Raw genomic sequence first — 22,373 nt, 5'->3', positions numbered from 1 at the left:
ATATTGAACAGTGTCAGGTAAAAAGTTGTTATTCACAGTATTAAATTCATCTTTGTAAAAGGATTCTCGTGGCCACCTACTCAAACCTCTAGGGGGAGCTCAAGGTTCCTTCTTGACCTTTCTGTCACTTTACCCCTGTGTAGGAGGAACCTTGATAAAAGTCAAGAAAAATGGCCCACCATTCCAGGAGGTGCCAGGAGGAAAAGTCTTGTAACTTCAACTCACTAGGGCAAACAGTGCATACTTTAGGTTCCCTAGGTGAGCCCTGTCCAGTAGAATTGACTGTGACGGTGGAAGTGTTCTGAATTTGCACTGTCCAGTACGGCATTACTAGCCACAGGTGGCTATTGAGGACTTGAAATGTGGCTAGCGTGTGACTGCAAAATTGAATTTTAATTTTATCTAATTTACATTTAAATAGCCACCTATTTTGACTGTTTTGTTGGCCAGAACAGCTTTTGAATAATGAGTATTCAAACTTTTTGCTTGTGTACTCCCAAAAGACTTTGAAATCCGTGTATCCTCTGGAAGATTTTTAAGCTGACATTAAAATTTTTCATCATGTGTTTGGAAATCTATAGGAAGTTAGCAGGACATAGAAAATGTTAAGTCTGGTGTGAGATGACTATGATGAGAATTGGCGATAAAATGTACTGAATAGCAAACTGAATCTGAAAAATACACATTAAATCATTATTTGTGAGTTTTATCAACTGTCTCTTGAAAATTTTGGTGTTAAGGAAATACTCAAGTTACATTTAAAAGAAACAATATCACTAGCCTATATTGTTTTGGTTATTCTAAATTCAGGGGCCAAGATTGATAACTTAAACAATATAAATAAGAGAGGGAATGACAGGAATCCCTAAGGTTTCAAATTGCCTCCATCAGTTATTAAAGGAGGCTGCCCCAGTTAAATACTGCTGCTTTAGAACTCAGTATCTTTTTGATATCTTTCTTGGCTGATGCAGCGGTGCTGAACTCCTGAATTCCCTTGCCATTAGAAAACCAGAGGAAAACAGGGAAAGGTTACAGGGGAAAGTGTGGGGCTTAACTCTTGGCTAAAGTTCAGGTATCTGGCAGGTGGTGGGGGGGGGCGGGATTTAGATATTTTGCTCATTCCCTGTCATCAGATTCAACTGACGGATTCATCACAAGGTTTCTTTAAATGCTAAGGTCTGAAATAAGTTCTTTATTTTTATCATTATTCATCAACAGATATTTGAGTGCCTAGTGCAGTAGGTCCGAGAATTACGGTAGTATACCATCACCTTCAAGATGTCCGTCTTCTAATAAAGGAGTCAGATTACTAAAGAATAAATTACAATATTGTGAGCAAGGTCTTGTGTTGTCATGTTAATGTTATGCTCATGGTGCTATAGGAGCACACACATCCTAGGCTTTCAAAAGGTGGATCCTGAAGATGAAGGTGGACTCAAAGGTAGATGAATAGCTGGTGTAAAAGCTCAGAGGCAGCATAACCTAGAATAGTGCAAACTGCAAATATAGTGAGATATACTTACCAAAGAATGTAAAACTGGAAGTATCCAAACAGTCATACACTTTCAAAAATCTTTAAGTGTTCAGCTGTTTAAAAAGTCATGCTTTTCAATTGAAGAATAATTTGCCAGTATTGCATGGCATGTGGTGGAAGAGTGATGTAGGAGTCATAAATGATGCCTTGATGGTGTCATAACCACGTAGAATGGTGGAGCCAGTAGTTTTGGGAGACATTGTAATGAACATACCAATTCCAGGTCACTTATATGTTGTGATGAGTAACAACTTTTTCATGGCGTTGAATTGCAGTTGAGTAAATATCCATTATATATCTCATTTCTTAATTTGTATGCTAGAAAGTAAAACCAAAGCAGTGCATCTTTTTTTGACCACAATTCGCAGGAAGAAGAAATATATTTTATCCTGGGACTTAGTAGTCGCATAACATATATGTATAACTGAAACAAATTTCGCAAAACAGTGATTATAACCAACACTTACATAGTATTTTCTATGTGCCATGCACTATTCTAAGTGCTTTGTAAATATTAACTTAATCCACATAATGGCACTATACTTAACTGCATGTAATATACTCTCATATGTTCTGTTCTAGTTGAAGGCAGACACTCCAGCTGTAGAGCCTCTTTCATAACAGTATACACAGTGAATGCACCTAACACAATACCTGCCCTGGCAGGGCATCTTTCTCTGCCCCCATCCTCCCCACATCCTCCTCCTCCTCCCCAGTGCTTGTCAGCATTGGCTCCCCTTTTCACCCCAGTCCCTGTGGTACCTCCCATCTTTCCCCTTCCCCAGCCACAGTCTTGGCTGTCTCCAGAAACGCCCTTACCAAATGCTGGTGCAAAGAAAGTCTGGAAGGATGGGAGCTGCCATTCTTTTGACCAAGGTGGTCACAACTTGCTAAAATTAATTGTGCAACCCACTAATGGGCCATAAGCTACAGTTAAAAGAGGACTAGAAGATAATACAGTGAGATCAATAGTTATTTTTTCATTCGTTGTGTTCTTTTAGACTTAAGATATTGAAACTCCAGAAACATTAATTTGCAACAGTTCCTGTCCTAGATATTCTGGTGAAATTATATTATGTAGTTTTAGATAGATGTAGTTTGAGCCTAGGGTTTGAGATAAAGAGTGAAGCGGGGCAGTGGGAAGTAGTAAGAAATGAGACTGGAGACTTAAACAAGAGGTCAGGTGATGTGCTAAAGTGTTTGGACTTTATTCTAATCATCAAAGGATTTTAAGCCAGGCAATGACATGGCTAGTCTTAAATTTTAAAACAGTCACTGACTGTAATGTGGAGAATCAAAAGGGTAAGACTGGAAGCACAAAGGTCATTTAGAGGCTTCTTGCGGCAAGATAGATGGAAAGTGAAATAAAGCAGTGGTAATGAAGATGGAGACACAAGAATAAATTTTATATACATCAAAACCAAGGACCTGTTCGAAGAATCTGGGAATTTTAATTTCCAGAATTTGTTAGATCCTAACCTGTGAGACAACTCAGTATCTACTTCTCTACCAACTTACACAGAGGATTCTTGGCTGCGGTCATCAAAGACCATAACAATATTTCATAGCTGAAGTTTTTAGGCTTGATTTCTAAGAAACCAAGGAAAACCAACTACAATACCAAATGAAGACATTCCTGTCCGTATGGCCTCTAGCATATAGTCTCTACAGACTCTTCAGTTCTGCTTCCCAGTCTTCAGAAGTGATTATCCTGCTTTCCCCCCGACTTTTTCACAGTATTACCGGAGAGTAAGCACTAAAATTCAGATCTAATATTTCAAATGTTAAGTGTCATGTAGATAGATACCTGGATTTGTGCTCCTAGTGTTACGTTAATGTAGAACCAGCAGTTTTTTTCTGTGGAAAATTATATCTGTGTAATGTTAAAACAAATGAAATAAAATAGGAGGAAAACCTTTTGAGTTTCAAAAACAACAGACCAGTACTCTGAAGAACTTTTAAAAACAATTCACTGTTAGGATTGCAGTTATGACTAGATATTATTTAATTCTGTTTCATGATGTGGGGTTCCTCCACTGTGTTCTGTGTGCTATTAGTATTTACCATTGCGGAAGCTTCATTCAGTGTTGAAAATGAATGCTTAGTGGATCTGTGCCTTCTATGCATATGTTACAAATTATCTGGAGTTCATAATCAATGCAGAGTTCCCCTCCCCTCCGATTGTTCTAAATAATTGAAAGATGTCTGCTGTGGAAAAAGGCATGTGTTTAAATCTGTATAATTCTCAACTATTTTTAGTTGGGAAAAGTTCTTGAAAGCCAATGGAAAGACTTCTTTTTTTTTTTTTTGGCACTAATCAAGTGAGTGTTACCTTTTCACTTAGTAGGATGTGTTGTTACTCTAGTAAAATACAAACCTGTGTTTATTCTCAGGCATTTTAGAAACAGCAGCCATCATTTTATTTTATGTGTGTGTTCTTGGCTGTATTCATAAATTATATATTTTGGGCTATCAAATATTACTTCATTCAATATAAATAACAATAGTAGAAGTTGTTTACTTAGATATGCTTTCTAGTTGCATTTTCTCAGCCTATGTAAGACTACTTTGTTGTAATAGCCTTTGAAATTTATAGTACTGTCTCTCTACTATCTTCAGATTACTTGATTCAAATAAACCAATTATGTTTGTAATTGATATTAATAAAATCAGAATAAAAGTTCATATGTACCCAAAACTGCTTTTATTATTTTTTTAATTTACAAATACTTTTCTCTAAAGGGAAATAGCTGGTTTATAATTTAGAAAGAATAGGATAGGTCAAAAAGCGCTTCAACCTAATACTTGGTATCTCCACTACCTGTACACCATCTTAAGGAATTTTCCATTCATTCATTCAACAAAAATGTGTTGCACCCCATTTACATGTTAGGCATTGATTTGGGCTCTGGGAATACCTCAGTGAACAAAACTGACACAAAAACCCCTGCCTTCAAAGAGCTTACATTTTGGTAGAAAATAATGTGATGTTTAAAATATGTAATTAAGCAATTAACACAGTTAGGGAAAAAGACCCTCAAATATGATATTCCTTGATGAATCGTTGAAGTTGAGCTCTATACTTCTCATTATGCTTATGAAAGAAGTTCATTTGCTATTGTTTTATTAAGAATTATTTACATGATTTTATATCATTCCTTTGTCTTATGTATATCCAGTTGTCATTGAGGTTTGTACCACCAAGCAGCAAAGTGCTACATTCTTACTCATTCAGCCATCAGTTCATGAGCATCTGCTATGATGCTCATTGTGCCAGGCATTATGTGGAGCCCTGAAGAGTCAGTCTTAAGCAAAACCAGGAGAGAGCCCTTCTCTGTTGTACAGTTTAGAAAACATGGCTAATAGTTGGGCCTTGAGCAATCAGAGTTGTGCCAATTTGAGAACAGTACAAATAATTACTTTTTTCCTTATATAAGTAATATAAGCACACTATAAAATTAAGAGGAAAAATCAGGAAAAAAATTCTAACTTCTTCACTGCAGCGTAACCATATATCCATGAAACCTTTTGTTATTTTTCAAGAAACAGTAGTGGTAAGTCTGATTTTAATTCCAGTAAATTTCTATGCACCAAAAAAGGAATGAAAGATCTACATGCTTTTTATTTTGTTTAACTCCAAGAGCATTTGTGGGTTATTCATATTTCTATTCATGCTGAATTTTGCCTGCCTTCTGCTTCTTGTAAACAGATTGCCCAGTGAGTGAGGCCTAATCCTCACTCTGTATGGGTAGTTAGGATTCCTTTTTCCCCATTGGTTTATATGTCAGTGTGTTAGTCACCATATTCTTGCCAAGATTATAAATCTTTCAAAATGATTAATTAATTGGCTTTTTTTTTTTTTTTTGAGACAGGGTCTTGCTCTGTTGCCCAGGCTAGAGTGCAGCGGCACGATCACGGTTTACTGCAGCCTCAACCTCCCCAGGCTCAGGTGATCCTTGCACCTCGGCCTCCTGGTAGCTGGGCCTACAGCGGCACCAAGCCCAGCTAATTGTTGTATTTTTTTGTAGAGATGGGGTTTTACCATGTTGCCCAGGCTGGTCTCTTAACTCCTGGGCTCAGGCAGTCTGCCCACCTTGGCCTCCGAAAGTGCTGGGAGCCACAGCCCCCAGCACTAATTGGCTTTTATCTATAAAAGAACTGAGAAAAAAGTCAAAGAAACGATGGCAGTATAGCCAGATGTTTGTGAAACTTGAATAATGTATGGGCAAAAAGATGTTTATTTACATAGGTACTCCTAGATATAAACTCCTTTTACCTATAGAGTTCACATGTTAAGCAGTTGTGTGAAATACTTTGAATAAAACGAAAAATCAAAAAAGTCTTTGAGACCAGCCTGGTCAGTATGGTGAAATCCCGTATCTACTAAAAATACAAAAATTAGCCGGGCTTGGTGGTGCATGCTTATAGTCCCAGCTACTTGGGAGGCTGAGGTAGAACAGTAGCTTGAACCCAGGAAGGGGAGGTTGCAGTGAGCCAAGATTGCGCCACTGCACTCCATCCAGCCTGGGCGACAGCAAGACTCCGTCTCCAAAACAAAAAAAAAAAACCAAGCTGGCATTCGTTTAATGATGCTTTAGATGATGTGGTTTAGCTGAAGCTTGCTTTTCTTGACATGGCTCTGACACTGATTGCTAGGGTAAGGGTTCTTTTGAGTATGTTACTCCTACGTGTTACTCCTGCCCATGTTGCGCCTCGTGATATCACACTTTGCTGCACTACTTTACTTGAACTAACCTCAATTCATAAGGCCCCTTGGTCTCCATATGGTGTGACTGTATCATTTTTGTAATAATTATAATAATAATGCAAATATTTACTGAGTGCAAGCAATTAAGCAGACACTCTTAAATGCTATGTTTTCTCATTTAATACAGCAAATCTATGATGGAGGTACTGTTACCAGCCCCGCCATATAGATGAAGAAATTAAGGCACAGAGAGATTAATTTGTCACAAAGCTTGCAGGTGGTGACACTAGACTAAGCAGTGTTTCTCTGGAATCCATGCTCTTCTTAACCACTTGCTTATATCACCTCCTTCTGAATCAGCCCATGTTTATTAAATTTTGACAATCGAAGTCATGTTTTTGGCAACAATGCGATTATCAACAGTCATAAATACAGTACCAAAATCGTATAGTAACACCTAGATGGACAGCATTATGCTGATATTTCTTGTCATTGAAATGAAAAGAATTTTTTAAATTCTTGGAGATAATTTATGGTTTCCTAAGATCAGAAACACAATGACATTTGGAAGTCCTAAGGAAGAATTTAAAATAAGTATTGAAACCTAGTAAGTAAGACTTAATTGTAGAAGATTCATTCAGTCATTTGTTCAAGATCTCAGATAAATGATGGCATTTATTGGATGACCAACTCCTCCAAAAAGAAGTAAGTTTGAATTATATGAGCAGAAACACAATGTAGAATTACTTTTTGACAGTAAAAGCAGGTAAGGATGTGGCTTATCAAAGGAGGATATGGAATGTCCACTACCTTACGCCTGCCATTGTTTACCTAATGTGTAAATGGTTTGTGTACTTTGTAGAGATAGATGATGGGGATGAGATGGACTGCTTTTTCATATATGATATACCAAACAAAACATATCAGCATATTGAGAAAGCTAAAAGTAGAATGAAGAAATAAGAAAACAGAGAATGCCAGCTTGGTGTGGTGGTGCACGCCTGTAGTCCCACCTACTCGGGAGACTGAGGCAGGAGGATCACTTGAGCCCAGGAGTTTGAGGCTGTTGTGCATAATGATTGCCCCTGCAAATAGTCACTGCACTCCAGCCTGGGCAACACAGACCCCATATTAAAAAGAAGAAGAAAGAAAAGAAGAAAAGAAATCAGGATGCAGGGCAAATAGCAGTAACCTAGGTAAATATGTTTGCTTAAACTAAATATTAAAATGATCTATGAGCTTCCTGACAATTGTGGCAAAAAGTAAATACAGTGCCTTGCCATAATTTTCAGTGTCTTCTGAAGAGAAGTATACCAGGTCTTAGTTTTGAAACCAAAGATGAACTTGCATTAAGGACACTGAAAGTGACCTCAGATAAGCTCTTAACCTTTCTCTGTCTTATTTTCTTGTCTGTAAAATAGGGGTGCACCATATATCTCTTAATATATATGTAATGTGATACCCAGATCCCTCTTCCAGGAACGAGATGCTAGTCCCCCCTAGCTGTCTGGAATGCTGGCTGCTGGTGGCTTCTGGTTGATTTCTTCAGAATTTCACTCGGCCCAAGGGAACTGTCTCACCCAAGACGAGGCCCCCACTCTCTGGTGGCAGCCTGAATCCAATAACTGGTCAGTGCTGAAATACAAAGGTCCAGCCTCCTTGCCTCAATTCGGTATAACTCTGAAGGATAACCTGAGTTCCATACCTCATTTTAGGATTAGCAGAGGCTGCTGTTGCAGCTCTGTCTACTTTAACTTCTTTCTGTGCCCAGCCCTGCTTCTCGGTCTCTCACATGCGCGGTTCCCAAGAGCCTTCCCCAGCAAACCTGCACAGTCTCCTCAGACTCTGTTTCCTGGGACGCTCTCTGTTAACATTATTGTTAAGCAAGAATGATAATGTAAATTGCTTAGCGCAAATCTCAGCACACAGTTGGCACTCAGGAAATGATAGCTATGATTTACCTTCATTACATGGCACGTTGAGCCACGTAAGGAAAATGTTTGGTTTTTTAGAAGGTAAAGAGATATTTGTTCATGTGGCTGTTTCTCTTAGCAATCTTCATAAAGCTAAGAATAGAATATAAAAATTCTACCAAATGAGCTATAAAAATAGTTATGATTGCCTGAATTTATTTCTAACAACTTCCTAAATAAGTTCAGGTCACCCAGGATAGTTGCTTATAATAAAACATGCTTATTTTCAGGTTCTTCTTAGAAAGGATATGTGTCAGGATATGAAGATGTATTCTTTTCGTACATTGATAACCTGTAGTTTACACTGTGTAAATGCAAAAAATATATATTTTTTGAATGTTTACATTTTCACAAGTAAATGAATCTGGATTTAATGTTTGTACCCAGAGGTCTTGAGGGAAGATTTCAGATAACCTTAGTTTTTGTATGATTTTTTCTGCCTGTCAGGATTCTTTTTCTCATAACCAAATGTGTAAAATTTACTAATGGAAACATCTCTATTATAGGTTATCTTTGCACTATAGATGGTAGTTTTTAGTAAGAAAATAACAACAGAACTGAGAGAATCACATGGTCAACAGATGAAAGGAATAAAGTGGCCTACTGCTTCAGGGGAAGCCTGCTCTGCACAGTGTCCCTTTTAAACATTGGTCTCATGAATGGAAACACCTTCGCATTTGGGAAGCAATACGATGTTGTAATGGTAAAGCTGTGTGCAGAGTTTTGAGGTGGCAGGGGGTTTTCATTTTTAGACATGGTTGTCCAGGGAATAATTAGTTCGTAGTGGAGGTTGTTTGGGAGTACTTTAACGAAGGCTGGTTCTCCCCCGCTATGCCAGAAATATTTTAGATAATTTTCTTGAATGTGTTTTACATATCACATACTAATAAAAGTATCATTTTTAGTGTATCTGAATACCTCTTTGATGTAGTCCCCCAAGGTATGAACTGAGAAAAAGATTCAAAGAGGTGCTGACATAGCAACTTCAGAGGTGATGTAGGAGGTCAAATGAAAATAACCTCTAATCCCAGTCAGTTCTTTGCCAACAACTGATTTTTTTTTTTTTTTTTCCCTTTCAGGTGAGGAGGAAGTTCTAGACAAATAGTGTTATCTGCTCTCTTTGGTGACTGTAGCTACCTATTGCTGCTTATATACTGAAATAGTTCAGTATACCCTACTTTTTTGACCTGTATTGTTCTAACTAGAAAAGCACTTGAGAATTCCGTGTCTTGACGGATTCTTGTACCCTAAAGAAGCCCTTATACATGAACATGCATGCTAGGTGTGACTTGCATCAAATATTACTGCTCATCTGAGATCATCATATGAGTGTCCATGAGAAGCACACACAGCATAGAGTCAGAAGCTTTATGGTTACATGAATTGAGTTCCTTGAGTCATGGAAGATGTTTGTTTTTAACAATTAGTATTGTCCTTCTTTAGGGTTTTTTTCTTAGTAATCTGAATGGGCATGACCCTCAGCTGCTAGCATGAAGGAACCTAGAAAACTTAGAACTTGATATTCATTGACAATCAAAATTTCCTGAATTTTATATTTTTTACAAATGTTGTTTTTACTTTCTTTTATTTTTTATTTTTATTTTTTTGAGACAGAGTCTCACTCTGTCACTCAGGCTGGAGTGCAGTGGCACAGTCTTAGCTCACTGCAACCTCTCCCTCCTGGGTTCAAGCAATTCTCATGCCTCAGCCTCCCTAGTAGCTGGGATTACAGGTTTGCATCACCACACTCAGCTAATTTTTGTATTTTTAGTAGAGACAGGGTTTCCCCTGTTGACCAGGCTGGTCTGGAACTCCCGGCCTCAAGTGATCTGCCTGCCTTGGCCTCCCAAAGTGCTGGGATTATAGGCTTGAGCTACTGCACCTGGCCCTGAGTTATTAATATATATTCCAGGCAAGAATCTCTTCTCATGGAGGCAGTACTGACCAGTTATAAACACAAAGTGAGTGAGTCGTTGATAGCCAGATTCAGAATGAAGTGCAAGCTGATAGGATTCAATCCTGGACAGTTCCCCACAAAGACTGAGGCTCCAGAGAGGTAAGATCTGTTTGTGGCGGTCATTCTGTTTGACTCTATTAAAATCAGGAAACAATCGAGTCTTTCCCCCTTCCTGTCTTTGACAGAACTATCTTATATTCTTGAATATTTCATTTGCTTGTTTACTTTGTAAGGCATAAGAAAAAATTTAGACAGGGCTGCAGAGCTCCATTTTGGCACGTGGCATGCCCGCCCAAAGAAAGCTGTAACAACAAGAATGATAGATATTTTTAAAATAGCCTTGCCCAGCTATTTTCAAAAGGTTTCAGGAGCCCTGCCCATCAAGATTCATTGACTTTATAATTTGTTTTAGTTAAGCAATGAATTTTCTGAAGTTCTTTGCTAAGAAAAATTTTATCCTCTTGCTAGTGATTTACTACTTTAAAATTAGGTTAATTTATGTATTGAATAAATATATATTTTGAATAAGCCTCATGTGATAGGCGCTGTTCCAGGCTTGGGGAATAGAGACAACCAAGGTGGACAACATCCTTACCTCATGGAGCTTACAATCTAGTGAAATAACTTCTTAGGAAACGTTAAAGTTTCTTAAGTGGCATTTAATAATTTTCATATGCCAAACTCGTCTTAAAGGAATACTTATTTATCTTTGGGCCTTGGTTCCTCATTTGTTAAGTGAGGAAGATAAACTAGAAAATCTCTAAGGTTCTTTTCCATTCAGAACTTGTATTTTTTTTTATTATTATTATTCTTTAGAGAGAGGGGTCTCACTCTGTTGCCCAAGCTAGAGTGCAATGGCGTGATCATGGCTCAGTGCAGTCTCTACATGGTAAGCCCAAGGGATCTTCCTGCCTCAGCCTCCTCAGTAGCCGAGACTGCAGGTGCACACTACCACACCCAGACTTTTTTTTTTTTTTTTTTAAGTATAGACAAAGTCTTGCTATATTGACCAGGCTGGTCTTGACTCCTGGCCTTGAAGCGTCCTCCAGCCTTGGCCTCCCAGAGTGCTGTAATTATAGGCATGAGCCACTGAGTCCAGCTCCATAATGTTTAGAAGATGGAGCCTGGTTTGTAATTAGAACCTTAGGCAATTCCACCCACCTTCCGTGGATCAGTGTATTAAAAGAAGTGTTATAAAGAGACATTTGCCAAAGACAGTGATATCAATAGGTGATGGAGAGTATCAAATGCTGCAGGGAAGTCAAATGAGTTAAAGACAAAGTTTGAGGACCATTCAGTTATTAAGAATACATTGGTCGGGCGCAATGGCTCACGCCTGTAATCCCAGCACTTTGGGAGGCCAAGACAGGCGGATTACCTGAGGTCAGGAGTTTGAGACCAACCTGGCCAATATAGTGAAACCTTGTCTCTACTAAAAATATAGAAATTAGCCAAGCATGGTGATGGGTGCCTGTAATCCCAGCTACTTGGGAGGCTGAGGCAGGAGAATCATTTGAACCCAGGAGATGGAGGTTGCAGTGAGCCCACATTGTACCACTGCACTCCAGCCTAGGTGACAGAGCGAGACTCTGTCTCAAAAAAAAAAAAAAAATAGACATTGATGATCACAATAGGAACAGTTTTAATAGAGTCATACATTAGACTGCGATCCCCTTGGGTTGACGATTGAATTATTGTAGACATTGCCTATTCCTGTGAGACCCTTTAGACATTAGGCGTGTTAAAGCAGGAAAACGTGAGAGCTTCACCGTAGAGACTACTAAGGAACATAGTCAAGGCTTACTTTACTGTACTTGTTTCTGGATGTGTGTTTTTCGGTTTTAAGTTGTTACTTAAGGTAGTTTATCTGGCATCTGTATTGATAATCAGATAATGAATGATCAAGTACTGTGTGATGCAGTTGGAACAGATAATCAGCATAACTAATGAATCATTTAATATTGCTTAATTATCACTTCAGAAAAAAAGATTTCTTGCCCAGCAGGTAGAAAGAAGTGCTATATTTTTTAGAAGAGTAAAGTAATATCCTTGTATGCTTTTACTTTTTTTTTTTCTTTTTTTTTTTGAGACAGAGTCTGTCTCTTTATCACCCAGGCTGGAGTGCGGTGGCGTGACCTTGACTCACTGCAACCTCCACCTCCCAGGTTCAGGTGATTCTCCTGCCTCAGCTTCCCCAGTAGCTGGGACTACAGGTGCCCAACACCACGCCCGGCTGATTTTTGTCTTTTTAGTAGAGACGGGGTTATACCATATTGGCCAGGCTGGTCTCAAACTCCTGACCTCAGGCGATCCGCCCGCCTCGGCCTCCCAAAGTGCTGGGATTACAGGCATGAGCCACCGTACCCGGCCCTTGTATGCTTTTACTGATAGAAATTATTTCTTTCAAGAAACGGGAATTTGGCTAATTTACCTCTTAAAGGAAATATTAGTGCTGCTTCATCTAAATGAACAGGAGAGTGAGTGAACTGACAATTGTACTTAAAATAGTTGTTCCAATCTTTAGAATCTCCTATAAAACCTTAAGATACAAGTTTACCTTATTTTAGGGTTTCAAACTAATATATGTTCTATTTTATGGAGGAAAGAACTACGTATGTAGAGCAGAGTTTTTTAACAAGAGGTTCTTGTATGAGCTCTTTAGTGAGTCCACGTACCCCCTTGAAATTGTATGGGACAGGTTGTGTTTGTGTGCATTTTTCTGAGGAGTGGATCCATGACTCAAAAAGGTTAAGAACTTCTGCCCTGGGAAGGAAAAGCAAAAGATAGAATAAAGACATTTTGAAAAATAAAAACATTTTGTATTTGCCAGAACTTGCTCTGTAGCAGTAAGTCTGAAACAAGTTTGCTGCGTTTTTCTTTTTGGTTTTACTTTGTTGGGGCTTTTCTGTTTGGTTGGTTTTAAAGGATTTAGGGGACTGGCAAGTCAGTTTGTCAGATGTCAATGAACAGAATACCTAAGAAAAAAGGTAGCAAAAGTTCTGCTGGCCCCAGTTGGATTTTGCCTTAGGTAATTTCCTGATCATTAGTTACAGCTCTGTGTTAAAAGATGTATATAGAAATTTATGCTAGATTCTTCACATCTTTCTTACTGTGTGCAGAAATGTTTTTTATTTGTGTATGCTATGTAAGAAATTTTGTTTCCTACTTTTATGCTCACAGTAACAAAATATAGCTGAAGAAATTAATGTTTTTCTTAAAGATATTAAATGGTGGTGTTTTGTTTTGTTGCCTCAATTAACTAAGAGCAACTAGTTTTAACAGTTACAATAGCAGTAATGTTAAAGGAATAAGATCTTTTTCTCAAAGACCTTTGTTGCTTCAAAATACAAATCTGCTTTAGTCTGAGGTATCATTTTTAACAATTTTATAAGAAAATCAGTCACTGGAAATTCACTCCCAGCGTAAATGTCCTCATCTCTTGTGGAGCATGATATGTGATTTTTAAGGCCTTGTTTGTGAATAAGCGTGCTCTTTAATCATTTGGGTAAAAGGAATCTGAAATTTATCATGTGTACTTGGCAGTGGATTAAGATAACTATGTAATCCATTTCTAGTGTGGCCAGCTTGACAACTACATTTGAAAACGTTTCACTGCTTGTTTTTTCTTGTAACATTGTTTCCTGCTATTATAACTAAGCTGTCCTCCCCGCAGATTGACTTTATTTTTCATCTGACATCTTAGACTGATCAAGCCAATGTGTTCTAAACAATACATTTATATAGCTGTTATGCCGTATTTCTGTTCCTCCACATTATATTGCTCCATTCCACGTATGGTCAGTTAGCTAGAACAGTGGTTTTGTCCTGGTGAATATTTTATGATTGTATGAAATGGGGCAAACTTTGAGAAAATTATTAAGCCAGTCCTGGAATTGGTTGGCATATGCCTTTATGATTTATTTCGTTTGTTTTCTACTTTGCCCTACCAGGGAAGAATTTAATTCTTCCCATTTCCTGAAAGTCAAAGGATTGGAGGACACTGAAGCAAAATAAACCTTAATCTCACCTCAAAAGGAGCTTAGATAATGTCAGGAAGGGCTTTGATGAAACCACTGTCCCTGCTTATAGATCTTATTTTCCAAGCCTTTCAATATTTTATTTGCCCTTTTCTGAACTCTACAATTTCCCTCTCTTGTAGCTGGTTCGATGCCCAGAACTGAATGCTGTGCTCCAGCTGTGGCCTCACCGGTGCTGAATAGAGAGGAAGAGCCACCTCCATAGCTTACATGTGATTCCTCTGCTTACACAACCCAATACTGGATTTACTTACTTTGGCAAGACAGCTGCATTGTGCACTGTATTTAATGTTACGTGTGCTGTAACCCTGGGTCTTTCTCTGCATTGCTGCCGTTAAACCCCCAATCCTGCCGATCTAAAACTCCTGCCTTTGTTTACCTTCCCCCTCCCCCGTAGACTCCCCATACATTCATCCGCAATGAATGTCATCTTTTTATTCTCTCATCTCCTTTTACTCTAATCTTAAACTTTGGCAAAACTTTCACTCTGTCCTATAAATTGTCAGTTGTCAGCCATCTTATTTTTCTCCCTGCTTTGGTAATGGGACGTCTTTCAAGTCTTTTCTCTGGTTCTTTTCCCTTTGTAGTCATGAAGCACTTGGCACGGTGAATTCAGTAAGCATTCTCTTGCCATTGCTTCCAAATCAAATACCATGAACTCCTGGGCTGACCACCTATCAAGTTGTTACCTATGCTTTAGTTCTTCAGTCCAGGATTTCCTGACTCCTCCTGACCTCTATCCCTACAGCTTCATTCAGGATACAGTATCTTCTCACAACTCTTCCTCCAGGGGGAGACAACAGCATCATGTCAGTTTACCGGGGAGATCTCCGACAGTAAGGAAAATTACAATCTCTAATTGTGAATAGAATCGTTTTTAATAATTTTAAGCACATTTCTGCCCCCACCCCAGACCTTGATTTTTAGAAACGATTAAGCTTAAGTTACTACAAATTTCTAGGATGAGTAAAATAAAGGAAGAAGGAAGGGAAGCAAGGTTTTTGTGTTGAATAGGACGTGGTTCTCCCAAGAAAGCCAAACTGAGGTTCTTGTTGGATTTGAGAGCTGTCTGAAGTGGGAATTGAGGCTTCGTTTTTCTGAGCATTATTGTAATCTCAGCTCTAGAATAGGTTTTTAAGTTGGCTTATGGTAGGACTGTTGACACACACAGTCTTAATTACATACTTTAGCTAATTTAGAGTATGGAAAGTGTAACCTTTTTTGCTTTATTATGGGTGATAATTGGAAGGACTCCACAGTTCCTTTTTATCCATCTCTAAACTCCCTCAAGTTTAACTAAATCCTGGTGCTTCTTATAGTACCAGTCAAGCCGAAGTTTAAGTTCTTACTCTTTTTTTTCTTAGTTGATTTAAATAGCCTCTCCTTGGATCTGTGGTCTTTACTGAACCCAGAAGTTACCTCCTAAGTGCATTTATATCTTGAGAGTGTTAAAATCAGCTGGGAAATCTTTTTTAACATGATTTCAATACATCAAATTCCTATCATGGTTTTAAAAGTTACCAAACATCTTTCCTTCAGGCCCCCATAGGTATTTTACATACTAGCATATTGCACTATTTAAGTGTATTACAGAAGTACACTACAAAGTAAGAGGTAGCAAGATCTGTTAGTGTCTTTTGATAAATTGTAAAATGTATCACCTGACTTTTCTTCCATATCTGTAACCATTAGATACTGCTAGTTTCTTATTCACAATTACATAAGCCAAGCTCAATTTGGTGGTTCCAAAGAGAGTAAGTCTTTTCTGTGGTTTCCTCCCATGTCTGTTGCCAGAGATTGGTGGCTTTGCTTATGCTCGTGTCACTTCCTGATAAGTGTGGCACCTTTCTTCAAAGGAATGTTAGTTTTATTCCCTGACTTCTGAAATAACCCTCAGCAACAGAGCCAACTGGGCTGTTGTGTGTGCTGAATGCTTTTCTCCAGGCAGTCAGTAAGTAGTGAGCAGTGGCATGGTTTCCTTCTCCATTTATGGCCTTGGAAGGGTGAAAGGGACATGGTTGGGACTCTCCATTTACGGTCCTTGGAGGAGTTGAAAAGAGTGGTTGGGGTGTTCTTAGAGGCAGAAACTAGACATTGTGAGATAAAAATAAATTGGCAAGGGATGTTTGGAATTCAAATTCCAATCCCTGCAAGGAGGACAGAGGGTGCTGGGAAAGGGGGAGTGTGTAGCAAGTCAAATGAGCTCTGCTGCAGGCATTTGTCTCCTTCCACTGGAAGGTTTGCCCATGACACATATTTGCCTCTATTGTTCTAGAAAGTTTTGTCTTATGTAATTGTGACTGTCTTTTACAAAGAGGAAGAAGAAACACTTTAATAAAGAGTGTATTGTTGGAAACCTCAGTTCTCTAAGGCATCATTTGAGGCTCCAGAAGGGATCTCAAGAAAGGGAGAATGAGGCAGGTGCTTGTGCAGGGGGCAGGCCGGCTGGCTTTAGGGTGGGAGACTCTTAATTGTTGCTCTGTTTTTGTGTGACGAAGATCATCACACATGTCGTGCTTTTTTTATTCCTTTTACCCATCTAGATTTCTGGCTTCAAGGGACAAATTTTTAAAGTATCTGACAGAGTCTCTTATAGATTGTCAACTGTGAATTAAAGATACTGAACTTCCTGGCCAGGTGTGGTGGCTCATGCCTGTAATCCCAGCACTTTGGGAGGCCAAGGCGGGTGGATCGCCTGAGGTCAGGAGTTCGAGACCAGCCTGACCAATATGGAGAAACCCCGTCTCTACTAAAAATACAAAATAAGCTGGGCACTGTGGCTCATGCCTGTAATCCCAGCTACTCGGGAGGCTGAGGCAGGAGAATCGCTTGAACCCAGAAGGCGGAGGTTGCGGTGAGCCGAGATGGTGCCATTGCACTCCAGCCTGGGCAACAAGAGCGAAATGCCGTCTCAAAAAATAAATAAATAAAGAGACTGAACTTCCTTGGAGGCTCTATAAAGATTATTAAGAGTTGTTTTAGTTTGGTGAAAATAATTAACATATTGGCTTATCGATTGCAATCTCACGTTTAGGAGAAATTTAGTCTGGCAATGCCTATAAATTAAGTCTGAGGTGAACTGAACAGTTGAGTTAGAAAGTATTTGGTAGCCACCAGGGAAAAGAGATCTTATTTCAAGAAAATTCTTAGTGAAACTCAGTAAATGAGAAGGGAGATTAGAAGGAACAAAGGGAGGCAGAGATGGGATAGAGACTGGTTGCAACTTAACTAAATTTGGAAGCTGGGATTAAGCCCTTGATTTATCTTTTGAAATGCCATACAACATAGCATAAGATGTACCATTAAACTCAAGAAACTGGGCGAATAATCAGAAATATGTGTTAGAAATAAAGACCATGGTAAAAATGGAAGGGTTGTACAAGAGAATAAAATCATTCAGGTTTTATCTGTGGACTTGCATAATGATATTTATTTGCTGTGTGTCACATGGCAGAAAAGGAAGTGAATAACACCGCTCTGCCCTGTCCTTCCCCCAAAAAAGAAATCACTGGCTTCATTTGTTGGTTTGTTTATCTGGCAGCTTGAGCTGGTAGAATAGACTAGTAGATTGTCTAGTTTTAGACGTAGGTATTAGTGTACTGTTTCTTGACCATTGATGTTTGAGACCTGGAATTTGTAGCATTATTGATTTGACCTCTGTTTCAAATTTTAGCGGCTTCCACAAAGACTGAGTTAGTAAGGAATACAACTATGTAAGTAATATGTTTTACTAGCTAATTTGTTTAGGCAATTATTTTTACCCCGTATTCATTCCTTCTTAATCAAGAGTAAGTCAGGTATTCTTTGCTTTGGGAAATTCTTCTTTCTGTCCTCCCTTCCCTCACTTTTTCCAAATTCTGGGCACAATAGCAACTCTCTCTCTTCTGTGGCAGGTGTGCATCCTATTGGCTGGCTGGTATTTCTTGTTTTTTTCCCCCCCTTATTCTTTTTAAATGGGGGTGGGGGTATAAAAATATGTGTATGGGGTACATGCAATAATGTTGTAATGTTTCTTGTTGTTTAATGGATAATTAATTGCAAAATAATTGTTTTAATTATAACATGTTTGAGTAAATGCTAAATTAGTATTTTTTTCTAATATAATAATGAATTTGAAATCTAGCATTCCTGTAACAATGTGTCTATGTTTGTCTGTCTGTGTCTGTCTAATAGTAATTAATATCTGTGGTCCGTACCTGGAAGAGGAAGTACAGCTTTAAAGGAATAACAAAAGACTTTGTGTCTTAGACCCTTCGCAGGTGTTACAGTCGGGTGAAAGAACATGGTGTTGGGAAAAGAAAGAGCAGTTACACATTTGAACAGTTGGAACAGGTGTTTGGTCAGGGAGGATGGGATGCTCAGCCCTGCCAGCCTGTACTTATTAACAGTAGTGGCTTGTACCAGGAGCTGGAGTCAGATGGCAGCACTATGGAGGACTATTCACAGGAGGACTGGGGAAACCACAGTCAGGATCTCCATGGCTATCCAACAGATCAGGAATTGGGTAAGAAAGCCAACATATATGATACTTACATTTGTGTGTATTTATATACCTTTATGTGTGTGCACCAGTACTTCTTATCCGTAAATATCTTCGGTACTGTTCCTTATAGTGGCCAGCACGAAGCATAAAGGGCATCTCTGCCTTGTATGTCTTTTATGAATTTGCATGTCCCAGTCTATCTGGGGCAATATGGGCATCCTTGGTTTAGCCTTAAACTGCCAACTGGTGCTTGGTGTTGTTCATTTGGCAAGTTATTTACCAGCAAGATTCCCAAAGACACAGAAGAATTTCTAATTCTGAGCTATACAAGTACCCTCCGTGACAGGTAACATCCTATGCAATTCTAAGTATCCTGTACCTTCTAGTTCTAAGATGACTGCTAAGATAATGACTCTTGGCCCAAGTGCTGTAGATGTAGTTCTTAGGAATTCCTTCCTTTATCCCAAATACATTTTTCTTTTCTGTTTATGATTTGGAAAAGGTCTTCTCCCAGACTTGAGCCTGAACAAAAATTGAGGGGAAGCCTCCATTTATCTTCAATAGAGCTGATATTTGAACTGTGTGATCATATTCCTTCACACTTCTTAAGGGATCCCATTCCAACAGTAGCTGGAATGATTTATATAGTCATAGGCATTAAAAATGGAAAATAAAATTCCTGGTCATGAAATCTAAACTTGTAAGGCCTAACTAAGAGTGTATATGTGGCCGGGCGCGGTGGCTCAAGCCTGTAATCCCAGCACTTTGGGAGGCCGAGACGGGCGGATCACGAGGTCAGGAGATCGAGACCATCCTGGCTAACATGGTGAAACCCCGTCTCTACTAAAAAATACAAAAAACTAGCCGGGCGAGGTGGCGGGCGCCTGTAGTCCCAGCTACACGGGAGGCTGAGGCAGGAGAATGGCGTGAACCCGGGAGGCGGAGCTTGCAGTGAGCTGAGATCTGGCCACTGCACTCCAGCCCGGGCGACAGAGCGAGACTCCGTCTCAAAAAAAAAAAAAAAAGAGTGTATATGTAGTTGTGGGGTTGCTCTGTTTCTTTGCATATTAACATGCTCCAATTTTTATTTTCATAATTTGATTTCATAATTTGGAAGTACTGATCAATCAGCCATTATACATTAAGAGCAGGTTGTGTAATGAGTGCTCACTTAGAAGGATATGTTCTTGCTCCCAGCCCTTGGTGTTCAGCAACCCCCAAGGAAGTGTAAGTCGGATTGGCAGTATAAACATGCTCCCTGAGGTTTAGGTAAAAGTCCATGGGCTCTGTTTTTTTACCAAATTCTTGATGATAGAAAAATGTTAATTCCAAAGAAAAAGGACTAAATGCTAATATGTTTCTTAGCAATGTTGTTTTAAAATATTCCTGAAATATTGGAAGACAGTGAAAGAAGGAAGAGGTTATAAAACTATAAGACTAACAGCATATAAGATGGACTTAACGATTAGAAGAATAAAAGGGGTAGATGGTAAGCAATCACTACCGATTAATTTCAAAGGAGTAATAAGGTCTAAATTACTTTGGCATTCCATAACACTGGTTTTGCCGTAGAGAATTAAGTCACTCAAACCTTTGGGAAAAAAGCAATATGCAGAATGTGTTGATCCTGATATTGGGGGAATAATTGCTTTGTAAAACCTACATAGAAAATCTAAATAGAACAGAATTATTTTTATTCTTGTCCTTTTAAAATCATGTCTGCAGTGAAATTAAGCTTTAAGCTCCTAGCTGGAAATCCATTGGTGACCTTGAAGAATTTTATACTTGTCGAGCTGGTTTCTGATCTTGCATATGAATGTATGCATCTCATTATATAAGAGCTATATTTATAAACCTGATATTGGACAGTGTTTGACACTAGCATAAAAGCCTGGTTTTGGAAAGTATGGGATGGTCAGTAAACATAGCTGCTTGTCTACATACATGCATGCCACCACTTAGGAAAATATAACTTGTTTCAAAATACTTGCTTTTCAGATGAAATACCTGTCACAAAGAGAACATTAAAAATAAAACAAGAGTCTTCTGAAGAAGCACAGTAAGTAGATGCTTCACCTTTCCAGAAAGTGTGTCTGCCTGAGTTTGATGACCATTGGGAAGATCAGAAAATATTTAGACATGTTATGAAAGTTCCGGCCATTCACCAAGGAGGCATGTCTGTTCATTCTTTAGATTTAATCAGGGACTCACTTAAAGCTATTAGAAAGCATCGCAAACATAGCATCACTGGTAATTCCAAGAACTGTGATGTCTATACATTCTTCTTTTGTTTTTTTGTGTCTCGCTCGGTTACCCAGGCTGGAGTGCAGTGGTGCGATCTCTGCTCACTGCAAGCTCCACCTCCAGGGTTCACGCCATTCTCCTGCCTCAGCCTCCTGCGTAGCTGGTGGGCGCCCGCCAACACACCCAGCTAATTTTTTGTATATTTAGTAGAGACGGGGTTTCAACGTGTTAGCCAGGATGGTTTCAATCTCCTGACCTGGTGATCCGCCCGCCTCAGCCTCCCAAAGTGCTGGGATTACATGCGTGAGCCACCCACCATGCCCAGCCAGATGTCTATACATTCTTTCACATCTTAGCGTAACTCTTCCAGTGATTAGCTAAAATGTTGATAATTTTGTATAGAAGAAGAAATAAATGTGTTACAGGAAAACAGGCGTGTTTATGGTGTTTGCCTGTGTGTGGATGTGGACATCTGGATGTTTAATTAAGGCACAAAGATGAGTCACAGGAGCCTGAGTTTATCTGAGGTTAGGTGAAATGAGAGGCAGACCAGAGGGACACCTGAAGTATTTTGGGAATCAAAAAGAAAGCTCTTAGATGACCTATTATACATTTGGAGAAGAAAGCATTTGCTAGAGGAAAGTCTAAGAAAGTCCAGGGACAGGGTCCTCCCTGGTCCACACAACTTGATCTTCCCCGAGTTTAGCATTATCTTTTGTGCAAGGACATCGTAGTTCTTGGAATTACCAGTGACATTATATTTGTGGTTCTTTTTAATAGCTTTAAGTGAGTCCCTGATTAAATACACTTACTGAGGGGAATATACTGACAGAAAATTTATAGGGAAAGTAAGGAACACCATTCATTTTTTTCACCTGTTAACCTTGGAGTGTTGATAGCACCCACTTATTCTTGGGTGCTTCATCCCACACACGTGATCTTGATGTCTGAGAGATGGCAGAGAAGAGGCAAAAAGGGCTGTGATAGGTGACAGGCAGCACAACAAGAAAGCACTAGTTGTTTTTTGTTTGTTTGTTTGTTTGAGACAGAGTCTTACTCCATCACCCAGGCTGGAGCGCAGTGGTGCAGTCTCGGCTCACTGCGAGCACCTGTAATTCCAGCCCGAGTAGCTGGGACTACAGGCGCGTCAGCATGCCCGACTAATTTTCGTATTTTTAGTAGAGATGGGGTTTTGCCATGTTGGCCAGGTTGATCTCGAGCTCCTGACCTCAAGTAATCCACCTGCCTCGGCCTCCCAAAGTGTTGGGATTACAGGCGTGAGCCAGTGTCCGGCCACATTAGTTGTTTTTATTCAGCAAGCCACCACTGTCACCTCCCCTTTGTAAATGCTCATTTCTTTTTCAGAGTCTCTCTTTGGAATCAAAGAATTCCCATTGTCATCTGATTCCATGTCTGGGAAGAGGGTGAGAGTTCAGG

General features: G+C 39.2%; 1 protein-coding gene across 1 annotated transcript in view; it reads left to right on the top strand.

Moving 5' to 3' along the window:
- Positions 1-22,373, top strand: part of MSANTD2 (Myb/SANT-like DNA-binding domain containing 2) — a 34,373-nt gene that overhangs the window by 7,136 nt on the left and 4,864 nt on the right. The window contains exons 3-4 of the mRNA XM_011934727.1: positions 18,458-18,713; positions 20,691-20,751. Coding sequence (XP_011790117.1) covers positions 18,458-18,713; positions 20,691-20,751 — 317 coding nt within the window. The remainder of the gene's footprint in view (positions 1-18,457; positions 18,714-20,690; positions 20,752-22,373) is intronic.

The sequence above is a fragment of the Colobus angolensis genome, unplaced genomic scaffold (assembly GCF_000951035.1).
Source record: "Colobus angolensis palliatus isolate OR3802 unplaced genomic scaffold, Cang.pa_1.0 Scaffold137, whole genome shotgun sequence".
Taxonomy (NCBI): domain Eukaryota; kingdom Metazoa; phylum Chordata; class Mammalia; order Primates; family Cercopithecidae; genus Colobus; species Colobus angolensis.
Note: the sequence above shows the minus strand (reverse complement) of the source record. Positions and strands in the feature narration are given on the sequence as shown.